A 13,087-nucleotide genomic window follows, 5' to 3' on the forward strand; every position below is an offset into this window, starting at 1 on the left:
GTCAGGCTCCCGGTGCATGGAGCCTGCTTCTCCCTCTGCCTATGTCTCTGCCTCTCTCTCTCTCTGTGACTATCATAAATAAATAAAATTAAAAAAAATAAATATTTGGTAGAATTCATCTGTGAAGCCGTCTGGTCTTGGTGGGAGTTTTTTGATTACTAACTCAGTTTCATTACTAGTAATTGGTCTGTTTAGATTTCCTACTTCTTGAATCATTCTTGGAAAATTTTATGTTCCTAGGAATTTACCCATTTCTTCTAGATTGTCCCTTTTAGTGTAACTTCTCTTTCACTTCTGATTATATTTATTTAGATCCTCTATATTTTTTTCTTGATGATTCTTACTAAACATTTATAAATTTTCTTTCTCTCTTCAAAGAACCAGCTTTTAGTTTCACTGATCTTTCCATTGGTTTTTAGTCTCAATGTCATTTATTTATGCTCTGATCTTTATTATTTCCTTTACTAACTTTGGGCTTTGTTCTTTTTTTAAATTTCTTTAGATGTAAGGTTAGATTGTTTGAGATCTTGGTTTCTTGAGATGGGCCTGTATCACTATAAACTCCCCCCCCCTTTTTAAGCATTTTATTTATTTGAGAGTAAGTGTGTGTGTATGTGTGTATGCGTGCACACAGGGTTGGGGAGGGAGAAGCAGACTCCCTGCTGAGCAGAGAGCTTGATGTGGGTGGGGCTTAGTCCCAGGATCCTGGGATCATGACCTGAGCCAAAGGCAGATGCTTAACTGACCAAGCCACCCAGACACCCCTAAACTTCCCTCGTAAAATTGTTTTTGCTGTGTCTCCTACATATTTAACTGTTTTCCTTCCATTTCCATTTGTCTCAAAGTACTTTTTCTTCCTCTTATTTCTTTGTTGACCCATTGGTTATTTAATAGCATGTTGCTTAGCCTGCATGTGTTTCTTCCAGTTTTCATCTTACTTTTGTTGTTTTTTTTTATTTTATTTTATTTATTTATGATAGTCATACAGAGAGAAAGAGAGAGAGGCAGAGACACAGGCAGAGGGAGAAGCAGGCTCCATGCACCGGGAGCCCGACCTGGGATTTGATCCCGGGTCTCCAGGATCGCGCCCTGGGCCAAAGGCAGGCGCCAAACCGCTGCGCCACCCAGGGATCCCTTACTTTTGTTGTTGTAGTTGAACCTATTATTAACCTACAATAATTTATTACTTTTAGGTGCATATCCTAGTGATCTGACATATATGTACATACACTGTGAAATGCTCACCATGGCAAGTGTAGTTACTGTCAGCATTCATGACAGTACTGACTACGTATATTCCATATGCTGTGCTTTTCATCCACATGACTTAATTATTTTATAATGAAGTTTATATCTCTTATTCTCCTTCATCAACTACACTTATTCCCCCACCCATTCCCCTCTGGCAGCCACCAGTTCTCTGTATCTATGACTCTGATTCTGTTTTTATGTTTGTTTCTTCAATTCCACATGTAAGTGAAAGCATACAGTATGTCTTTCTCTGACTTATATCACTTAGTATAATACCCCCTAGATCCATCTGTGCTGTCAAAAATGGCAAGATCTTATTTTTTTTTATGGCTGGGTAGTACTCCATTGTATATATACACATTTTCTTTGTCCATTCATCTGTCAGTGGACACTTAAGTTGCTTCCATGTCTTGGCTGTTGTAAATAATGCTGCAGAGAATAGGGGTGCATATATCTTTTCAATTAATGTTTTAAAGTTCTTCGGGTAAGTACCTAGAAGTGGGACTGCTGGAGAGTATGGTAGTTCTGTTTTTAATCTTTGGGGAACCTCCATACTGTTTCCCATAGTGACTACACTTCTTGTAGTTGATTTCTAGTTTCATACCATTGTGGTCAGGAAAGATGCTTGATACAATTTCAGTCTTCATAAAATTCATTGAAACTTGTTTTGTGGTATAACATGTGATCTATACCAGAGAATGTTCTATGTGCACTTGAAAAGAATGTGTATCCTGCTGTTTTAGGGCTAGAATGCTGTGTACATATCCATCTAGCCTAAGGTGTCACCTAAGATCAGTTTATTGATGGATGATGTATCCATTTGATGTAAATGGAGGTGTTAAAAGTCCCCTACTATTATTGTATCATTGTCCATTTATATCTTTGTTAATATTGGCTTTATGTAGTTAGGTGCCCTTATGCTGGCTGCGTAAATATTATATGATCCTGTTGGACTGATTCCTTCCTTATTATGTAGTGCCCTTCTTTGTCTCGTTCTAGCCTTTAATTTTAAAGTCTTCCCCTGAGGGGAAGTCTGAGGTATTGCTACCTCAGCTTTGTTTTAGTTGTCATTTTTGTGGAATATCTTTTTTCCCATCCCTTTGCTTTCAGCCTATGTGTTGTTTAGATTTGAAAGAAGTCTCTTGTAGGCCACATATATATGGTCTTGTTTTTATCCATTCAGCCACCCTGACCTAGGTGTGTTTTTTGATTGGAGCATTCAGTCCATTTGCATTTAAAGTACTTCTTAATAGATATGTACTTACGTCGTCATCTGTTTTCTGGTAGTTTTTGTAATTGTGTTCTTTCTTGCCCTTGTAATTTGGTGACATTCTTTAGTGTTTGTTCCTTTATTTTTTGTGTATCTGTTACAGGTATTTGGTTTATGGTTACTATGAGGTTCATGTAGAACATCCTATGTATATGGCAGTCTATTGTAAGTTGATAGTTATGTAAGTTCAAGTACATTTTAAAAGCACTACATTTGTAAACCTCCCCCCCCCGTGTTTTATATTCTTGATGTTATATTTTATATCTTTTTGTATCCCTTGACTAATTATTGTAGATCTAGATTATTTTACTACTTCTGTTTTTTAACCTTTAGGTAGGTAGGTGGTTGAGTCACTATCTTTACTAAGCAGTGAGATTTTGACACTCTTAACATACTAGCAGTAACCAAGAGTGATTTACTGGGGACTGGCCAAGAGAAGGCTGTGTGCACCACCAGCAGGTCCCAGTATGGACTAAACCACAAACTCCAGCAAACGGGGACTGGGGACTAGAAAGAGATTCCATATAACTGTGGAACTGCAGATAACCAAGGGCTGGGAAATTGAGTCCTGAATGGAACATTCTGCTAGCCCAAGGTGACCAGCTAAGCCCTAGACAGGAAAGCCAATTAGATGAGGATCGCAACCCACAGCCCTCAGAAATGGTGAAAGAATCGTGAACTCAAAAATTAGGTTTGTGAGGGAGCACCTGGTTGGCTCAGTTGGTTGAGCATCTGGTTCTCGAATCTCAGCTCAGGTCTTGATCTTAGGGTTGTGAGTCAAAAGCCTATGTTGGGCTCCACCCTGGGCATGGTGCCTATTAAAAAAAAAACAAAAACAAAAAACGGGTTTGCAAGTATCATGCCAGTGGTTCTCACTGTCCCAGAATGCTGTTAGAAGTTTGGTTGAGCTCCTGGCACTGCCACGCAATCTGTTAAAAATTTATTCAGTGATGAATCAGGCAGCTCCTCTACAATAGAAGGTAGCCTTTGCAGAGCTGTAGAAGAGGGAAAGTTTTTAAGGTAGAAAGGGGGTGCATAATGGAAATTATTAGCAAAGAATGCATTGTTTTGGGTAAGGTCACCCTCCTGAGGGGAACGGAAAGGCGTATGGGGCAGATTACCTCACTTGTGCTAACCAGGCGATTTCAAGTTAACTGGCAAAAGTTACATTCCTGGAGGATTAAAACTGCAACTAGGTTGGGTATTAAGTCCTGGTTTGTTGGTGTGGGGTTTAGCACAAGTGACTCCATTTTGGGCTTGCTGTCCCCTTTTTAAAACCACAAATCAGACTTTGATTAGTAAGAGTATAGACCATTTTAAGAGTACATTCTGACCTGATCTCCCTATCTTCATCTCTCTACTCCGTCTCTAGATTCTGCTACTAAGATGACCTTTCTAAAGCAGTCTTGAGTGTGTTCCTTCCCCGCTTAAAAGCCTCCCATTGCTTTCCACCATCTGCTCTTCTTTACAGAACAAGCAGCCACAGCAGCCTCCTGTCAGCACCTTTTTCTGTATGGTTACCACGTCTTTCTATTCCTTGTCTGACAGCTGGATTTCAGGAAACTTTCTACCAAGTGTTCTGCTTCCTTCCAGTGTTAGTGTTGTCCTTTTGATACAAAACTTCCTTTATTTCTTTAGCCATTTATGTACCTGTCCTGAACTTTCCCATCTCAAATGCTTTTGCTTCTTTCCTTTCACTCCACTAATGTACAGTGAAGAATAAATGAGTTCATGTGTGTATAGGTATAGTATCTTCATTCTAACCAGAAGAACTTTGAACCAGCCATGTTTAATTTTTGTCCTTGAATTAGGCTGTGAATTTCTTCATCAGAGTTTAGAAGAATTTTTTTTTAAAGATTTTATTTTAGAGGGGAAATGCCCGGGGGTGGAGGCAAAGATAGGGAGAAAAACCTAAGCAGACTCCACCCTGAGTGCCAAACCCAATGCAGGGCTCTATACCACAACCCCCAGATCAGACCTGAGCTGAAACCAAGAGTCGGGCACTCAACCAACCACACCATCAAGGCACCCCTGGAAGAATTCCCAGACTTTATGGCTGCATTGCCAACCTGCTTCACAGAAAGTCTTGGGAAGTAACTATTAAATGCTCAAAGTATTGGACGTAAGGCTCTGCACATTACGAAACGTGATACTCAGAAGCCTTTGCGTCAAGTTCTGCCATTCTCTTTAGCTACTTAACAGTCCAGTGAGTTTGGACTCCCACATCCCCTTTAGCAGTAAGAATATAACTTTGTGATCCTTATCACAGTCTGTATGCCTCACAGAAACCACTACTGCTCTTCCTTCCAGAAAGGTGCCAGAAATCTGACTTGGCGATCAGATGTCTTGGTGGAATATCAAGGAGAAGGCCGTGATGTCACTGACCCAACCTGTCCTTCCCTGAGTCCTGGAGTATCTGTAAGTAATGGCTTGAGTTGGCTTAGACAGCTTCCTTAGCAATAGCACAGCAAAGCATCAGTTTAGAGGGGTCAAGAATTAAAACCCTTAATCTGAGTCTCAATCATTTCACTTGGTCAGTTGACTGTAAAGATTTGTAGACAAGGCAAATTTAATAATCCTGAAAATGTTTCTGACCTATTGTCAGAATGTCCACCTTGACTTCTTCAGTTTCTGTAACAAGTTACATGTATCTACCCATGTTATTTATTCCCCGTGTTTTTGTACCCTTCCCAAAAGCAGTACCATTGTTTTTAAGGGAGGTTATCAGTAGCATGGAGTAGAGATGCAGGATTGCCACAGTTATATCCAAGTGCCATCATACGTGTCTTGCTTGGGGACAGCCAGGCTGGCCCCAGAGGTGGTAAGGGCAACGTTGGCCTCACTTTGGATAATGGGAAATAGCAAAGTCCGGGAAGCCTAATACCAAAGTGTAGGGAATAGCAAAGAACCAACCAAAAGTTGGTAAGGAAGACATGAAGAATTTACCTGCAGCTGATTCCACAAAGCTCACTTGAGCCTTTTTCTCCAGCCCGTTAATATACCTTAGACATGACTCAATAGGAGATTGCTTTGGTCTCCATCCATTTTCCAGTTGCTTGCTACAAATTCTTGTAGAATCTGTATTCTACAGATTCTTGTCAGGAGATCAGCAGACGGTCTATACAAACCACCACAAACATGGTCCTTAATCAAGTTAGCCACAAGTAAGGAACAAAGCCCACATCTATTTGTGATTGACTTCTCTGTGGAAGGTTTCCTCATTTCTGTCCAGTGGTAGGCCTGGCTTGAGCCAACTTGATTACCCCTGAAGGCAAGTGGTATTTGTTACTATAGAAGAATTTTCTTGACTTAACTTTTTAAATATCATCCCTACAGCAATGTTTCCCAGACTGTGTCTGTGAAGATGCTTACAATAACACCTACGCCTGCGTGAGGACCATGTCAGCACGGTGGAATTTACAGTATTGTGAGTTTGATGACCAGGAGGTAAGAAGGCCCTCTGCCTCCCCTGCCCCTGCGTGTCCTAGTGCCAGTGCTTTGTTAGCTGGACTTGGCAGCAGAAGAGCAATTCCATAGGGAAGATAGGTTTCTTATCTGTACTTCCACTCAGGCTTCCTTCAGTTAAGAAAATAGAGGGGCGCCTGGATGGCTCGTCGGTTAAGCATCCGACTTTTGGTTTCGGCCCAGGTGGTGATCTCAGTGTCCTGCAATTGGGCCCTGCACTCGGCACAGTCGGCTTGGGACTCCCTTCCTCCCTTCCCCCCCAACCCCCCCACTGCACACACACCCACGCCCTCTCAAATCTTAAGGAAAGGAAGAAAAGGAAAGAAACAGAATTCCACAAAGCCATACTACACCCCTCTAACTGTGCCCTTTCTGGATGAGATTTTCCTCACCCCCACTACCACCCAAACACGCTTTAAATGCACCATCCACTTTTGAGATTGCTACAGGTCTGGTCTGTTTGCTTCCCTGATAGTTTGGGATCAGAGTAAGACACTTCTACTCTATGAAGGTGAAAGGAGTTGGGACATTTGCTAGAAGGCTTACTGGCAACCAGCTTGTTCAGAACCTTAGGTCTCCACAGCATTGCAGTCCAGAGCTGCTCAAATAGATAAGCAGGGGGCATCAAAAGCAAGACCAGGAGGCCCCATCCATGTAAGAAGGTGGCTTTTAGCTACCAGAGATCAGTATGGATTGTCTGAGGATCTCATGCACCGCAGTCCCTTGTGGTTTCTACTCTTCCTCAGCATGTGCTCATCTGGCAACCCACGTCTTGCCATATGGAGCCGATGCTCATTGTGTTTCTCAGAAATGGACTCAACTTGCCACTCGTTTGTGGCTCATGAGCACTTTGGACAGCAGGCAGAAGAGCATCGTTCGGAATCAATTCTTGTTCCTCCTTCTCCCGTGACATTTACCTGTCATCTTCCTAGCCTATCACTTAACTCCAGTTTGGAGAACAAAGTACAGGGGAGGGGGAGAGAATAGTGATACTTTCGATATATCTTATGTCAGAAACAATGGGATTGTGTCCTTTCCCAATTGGTGTGGGACATCCAAAACTGCTTTTTAAGACAGGAAACTTCAGCATCTGTACAAGACAGGTTAGAGAACTTTCCATATCTAACTTAACAATTCTAAGGCATCAATAAACCTTCAAATGTCAACTCACTTCTGAAACAGTATTACCACCGAGTCTACTTTCTGTGACCTTGCTATTTGAGGGTCCTGCATTCTGTTCTTGCTCTTATAAGGTAGTTTGTCCTCCTGCCCCATTTAGACATAATCCACACAAGGAGTATTTCAACTATAATGCTTGCCCTTTTCTTTCCTCCATCTTTTCATTCTTATAGGTGTTTGTAGAAGTCTATAACCTGACTGCAGACCCAGACCAAATCACAAACATTGCTAAAAGTATCGACCCAGAGCTTTTAGGAAAAATGAACTACCGGCTCATGATGTTACAGTCCTGTTCTGGATCAACCTGCCGCACTCCAGGGGTGTTTGACCCTGGGTAAGTTTCCATCTTCTTCAATGGCTTTGCCAAGTTGTCTATAGCAGTCATGTCATTCTTGAAGACATGAAGGGAGCCTAATGGCCCTTCTGGCCTTCAGCTAAGCTGTGTTTCTCATTGTTCTGCTTTATAGTAGGAATGCTGTGTCTTAGTGCGTTACCTTTTGTGCTGGGAAGATTTTCGCTCTTCAGTGCCAGTCGCTGCTTTAGCTGCAGGCCTAGCCCTATTCCCTGCCATGTGGGACTCTTCTTCCTCCTCTTCTTCGTGTGACTCTTGTCATGGTACCAACTTGATTGCACTGGTGACTGTGGGGTTTCTTTAAACCAACCAAGTGCTACCCTGTTCCATAGCACTTCCAAGAGGGGGTATGCCTTCATTTCATTTCGGAGAAAACCCAATTAGACGAACTTGAATGCTTGCCAGTAAACTTAATATGCTAAACACACAAAATGAATTAGAAGCTCTAGACTCTGAAATGTTGAAATACGTAAGACCACTGTAGTATATGAAGGCAGAAAGGATTTTTATCACCTACTAGGCCAGCTCTGTTCCTCCCACTCACTCCTGAAATGGGAACTTTTCACCAGTGACATTGGGTCTCAGCACACCATACATTTGAGCTGCCTGTGGCATGAAACTTGTCAATTTGTGCTTGAAGATTATGAAACCTCATTATTTCAGTTCTTCTATCAATTATAGGAAAGAGGGGAAATTCGTGTCCTAAGCTGATGGAAAGTAGTAACTCAATTACTTAGCTGTCTTAGTGTGAAATATCCTCAGTACACATTAGAGAGTAATGTTTGTGACTGAGCAGAAAAACTGTGTATAGACTGTTAAATGTAGGGGCGCCAGGATGGCTCAGCCAGTTAAGTGTCCCACTCTTGGTTTCAGCTCAAGTCATGATCTCAGGGTCATGTTTTAAGCCCCGAGTGGGGCTATGTGCTCAGCTCAGGGAGTCTGCTTGAGATTCTTTCCCCTTCTCCTCTCGCATGCTCACTCACTCTAAAATAAATCTTTAAAAACAACAACAAAAAACACTTTTGCTTCTAAATGCTATAAATAGAGCCAAAGGGACATGGAGACCAGTAGACTACAATTAGGTAACAGTATAAAAAGACCACGTTTTTAGACTTTTTTTTTAGAAAATCATAATTTTCTATCACTTAAGGGTTTTTTAAATACAGATAACCCTGTTAATGCTATAATTGGTCAGGCATTCCAACTGCCCAGCTTGGAGCTTTCCTCCACATTAGTGAAATGCGTCATCTTATGCCAGTGCCAGTCTCTAAAGTAAACTAGTTGACACATGGTGATTTTGCAGTTTGCAACAGTTACTTTGCTCAGAATGTTTTACCAAATAAAATTAGAGGTGTAGAGCAGTCTCTGGATGACTCTTGGAAGAGGGTCAGGTCTTATACCTCTTGGTGTGGTGTTTGGCCACACGGTCCCTGCCCAAGCTGCTGCTAGAACACGCACCTACCTGCTCTGCGGCAGCTGGTTGGCCGGATGCGGCATCCCCCTTGGTTCTCCTGAGCATCAAGCCGCAAGTGTTAGGACTTAACCATAGAATTTCCATCCAGCCGTTAGAGCCCTTAGGCACATTTGTCCAAGGGTCACCCTGTCAGAAGAGATACAGCAAGACCTCCTGACTCTCAGGCAGGCTTCGTTTGTGGTAACTATAATTGTCTCGCTCATGTTCTAAGAAGCATATTACCAACACTGTAGGTGCTGGCTTCACTAATGTAGCCTCAGCTATTTAAACCACCTGATTTCTTTTTAAGCTCCTTAGCAGTCATTTATTTTTTCCCACCAAACACTGAGGTCTGTAGGATCCTTTGAAAATGGGGGTCAGCAGGCTAGATCCTACAGGCCCAATCCAGCCACCACTCTTTGAAAACAGCCACAAACATTCGTTTACATACAGCAACGAAGTTGAATAGTTGGGAAAGAGTGTATGTCCTGCCCTTGGTCTAAAATAATGCTAAATAATTTATCCCACAGATTGCAGGTAAAAGTAAAATACGATGTTGTGTCTAGCCTACACATGTAGCATATCTTTGCAGCCAATCTACCTTCTTTAATTTTACCACCCAAGGAAAAGAATAAATGCTGATACCTGACACTTGGCCAACTTCTATGATGTGCCAGATATTTTACGTGAATTGCATCACCTTACTATTTTCTTGGTAGCCAGAGCTTAATGACTTCTGTGAGTTCATAATGAGCCAGCTGGAAACATGTCTGGGGTGCACACCTGTGTTCTTACCTGTCATTCCATCTGAACTGTGAAAGAAAGCGCTTTGAAGCTGCTGGTAGGGCTCCAGCAAGGGCTAGAAAACTCCTCAAATCTTGCCTCCTCCTGATGCCTTGAGATTAACCTTGATTATTTTTCTTCTCTCTGCTTGTTACTGCATTGTTTTGTGCTCACTTCCTTGGATGGAAACGCTCTCACTTATGCAGTACTTCTGTTTTGTACTGCGGCCTTTACCACTGGATTCCTCTCCAGTGATTTAATTGTTCCTTTATCTGCCTTCTGCCATCCTTTCCACTGAACATTCTGAATGAAGTGCTCAATGTGACATCCTTTTTTTCTCCTCCCACAGATACAGGTTTGACCCTCGTCTCATGTTCAGCAATCAGGGCAGTGTCAGGACTCGAAGGTTTTCAAAACACACTCTGTAGCAACCTCTGCAGTTGGATCCCTGCACGCCTCTGTCTGATGAAGTGATTGTAGTAGGTATCTGTAGCTAGTCCTCAGGACCACGCCTGGAAAAGTTTCTGGACTGGCTCTAAGTCCTGTTTGAAAAAGCAACCCAATCAGCTGACTTCCTTGTGCAATGTGTTAAACTGTGAACTCTGCCCTTGTGTCAGGAATGGCTGGCCCTGGTCCCTTCATTCAGCTAATAAGGAATGCTCCTGAGGTCTTTGTCCTCAGAAAGGACAGAAAGGGTCCTGGGGTTAGAGTTCTTGATTATTCCCCATGAGGTCAAAGTCTGAATTTGTAAATCCATTCAGATAAATGGCAATACATAGGGCTGGGGGGGGGGGGGGGGGGTATTTTAGAGCTTGACCACTTCACTATCAAAAATACCAACATCACACAGCTTGAGTATCCATCAGAGCAAGAACAAGTACCACCATTTCCAGATTAGTAGAAATATATTGTTTATAATATCCATCACAATGTGATAAGGTCACAAATTCAAAACTTGCCTGTCAACCAAGTACAGGGTTTTTTTGGTTGGTTTTTTTGTTTTTTTCATCCTGGGCTGGTGCTACACTGAAATAGAACAGTAAGGTTTTGGTAAAGGCTAATTCCAAGTAGTTATTTTTTGGTAAAGACTAATTCCAGGTAGTTTAAAAAAAAAAAAAGTGATCTTTTTATATCTCCTTCCTGGTGGCTGCTAACCACAAGAAGGAATGTCTCTTCTTTCGATAACTACCCCTCCGAGATCTGCAAAGCAAAGTGGCTTAGTATCTCAGCAGAGAAAAGAACTTCCAGGGGTGGTGCAGGTCGCATTTTCTGAGGGCCCTGGTAGACAGGGCTCTCGGGGTGACAGGTGGAAGGGCTGTAGTTGGGATATAGTGAAGTGCCTGTCTCGCAGGGAGCCTGGGTTTGTTTTGACTCTCTGCATTTTGTTGACATTCTGTTCATTTGGTATAGTTGGTGCAAAGTTCCAGCTGCTTTACACCCTCCTTTCTTTCTTCCCTTTCAGAGTTGTGAGTGGAGTCTTGCATATTTTGGGGCCTCACTCACCCTTCCCCTGTCAAAGCCAGACGTTGTTGACATTTCCTCACTGTTCAGAACACCTACAGTTGTAGGTTTCTGGGCTCCAAAACCAATCCCGTTTCTATTGTTTTCTTCACAAGAAAGCTAATCTGTGGTGGGACTGCAGGGCGAGGAGGAAGAGCTGTGGTTTATAACCTGTTCAACTCAGGCAATACTGATTTTAGCTTTATTTAAGGTCTTAGGTTGAGCTTTAAGCACTTTGTAAGACTTGGCTGTAAGCAGCTTCTCTGTCAGAACTCCAGAGAGCCACGCTGGGTTAATAGCCATTGGGTTTGTTCCTTTACCTCACACAATCCCAGTTAACTGTGGTGGTATTTAGAGGTGAAATAGGCAAGTGAGATGAACACCTCTGCTGTGAATGTTTTAGGGAGAGAAATTCTAAATATTTTGTAACTGAAAGCCAACTACAATGTTAAATATGGGTATCATCTTTATTCTACACTTTGATTCTTAACATTTCTCAGTCAACTTCTACCTTCATGAAAGTTGACCATAGTTATTCCCGAATAAAAAGAAATCAACTCTTACCAGGTCGTATATTGTGATGTCCTATTATTCAGTTTTATGATGCTGGTTCCTGAGAGCAGGATAAAGTCGTAAGAGTGACACAAGTCAGCTGCCCGTAGTGAGTAACCCTGCCACACTGCTCGTCCATCCAGCGGACTTCTGCGTGGGTGGTAGGGATGGGATGCCTGCTGTGTCTACCTCTCATGTACTTGGTACATCTCCTAACTTGGGAATGGCCTATAATTTGACTTTCTCTTAGACTGGCTTTATTCTGGATATGGGCGATAGCTTAACAGACTGTAAAACACGCCGAACTTTTCCGAATGTGTATGTACAAGGAACACACTGCAAGAGACTCGGCTTGTTTCTCCCTTAATTGTACAAACTTGGATTTTGATTACTTTCTCTTTTAAGAAGGCCTGGTCTGGACTGGTTGTGCCCTTCAGAGTAGAAAACTATAGAACCATTAGCAGTGATCCAAGGCCACAGAATGAACAGAGATTTTGCCTTATAAGATGTCCTATTAAAAGCTGTCCTTCAAATACCAAGTGGGGGGAACCCCTTTTGAGCATCTTTGAATTTGACCAACCGTACTGTTCCAAAGTACATTTTAATTCACAATACCAAGGTTTTTGTACAAAATAGTAACCATAGCCATGGAAGTTATACCTTGGTCTGTGAGAAACTTAAGTTTATTTCTGGTGTCTAAGGATTGGTGCTTTAACAAAAGACGATGGATTGCTCCAGGGTCCTCACTAAGAGAACACAAAGGGTATTTCAGCTGGTGTATCACTGAATGAGATGGGAATACTTGGGTTCTTTACTTTCACCACCACTTAGGTCCCACTGACTTCTGTGAATTCCTGTGTTTGTGTCATTTGTTCCTAGAAATTACTCTGCCCTGGCTTTGTGTCATCTCAAGTCACCTGACTTAGAAAGTGCCCTTCAAAAAAGACCCTGTTCACTGCTGCACTTTTCAACAAATTAAAATTTATTTCTGTTCTAGTGGGAATGTGTCCTTTGTTTTAGTCCACAAGTAGTAATTTTGACAAGATGTTTTTTTTCTTTCTTGATGCTGGTTAATGTTTGCATCGGTCACCTAAGACTGGAGGATGGGCCGTTTTCTCCTTGGGTGCTATAATCTCTACCTGTAGCGTTCTTCTGTACGTGGTCTCCTACTGACCTGAATGCGTAACGTACCACAGAGAAAAATGTGCATTTACATTTTGCTGGGAAAAAGGGTCTTATCTTGGCAGACTTTTATTTTATTTTATTTTATTTTATTTTTAAA

At 42.0% G+C, this 13,087-nt stretch overlaps 1 protein-coding gene across 1 annotated transcript in view; it reads left to right on the forward strand.

Moving 5' to 3' along the window:
• The window catches only part of GNS (glucosamine (N-acetyl)-6-sulfatase), a 52,391-nt gene extending 39,590 nt beyond the window's left edge, over positions 1-12,801 (forward strand). Inside the window, exons 11-14 of the mRNA XM_041755394.1 lie at positions 4,832-4,939; positions 5,858-5,968; positions 7,339-7,499; positions 10,103-12,801. Of these exons, the coding sequence (XP_041611328.1) occupies positions 4,832-4,939; positions 5,858-5,968; positions 7,339-7,499; positions 10,103-10,181 (459 nt within the window). The 3' untranslated portion in view covers positions 10,182-12,801. The remainder of the gene's footprint in view (positions 1-4,831; positions 4,940-5,857; positions 5,969-7,338; positions 7,500-10,102) is intronic.
• The last annotated feature ends 286 nt before the right edge of the window (positions 12,802-13,087 follow it).

Source organism: Vulpes lagopus, chromosome 5, assembly GCF_018345385.1.
Source record: "Vulpes lagopus strain Blue_001 chromosome 5, ASM1834538v1, whole genome shotgun sequence".
In the NCBI taxonomy this organism is placed as follows: Eukaryota; Metazoa; Chordata; class Mammalia; order Carnivora; family Canidae; genus Vulpes; species Vulpes lagopus.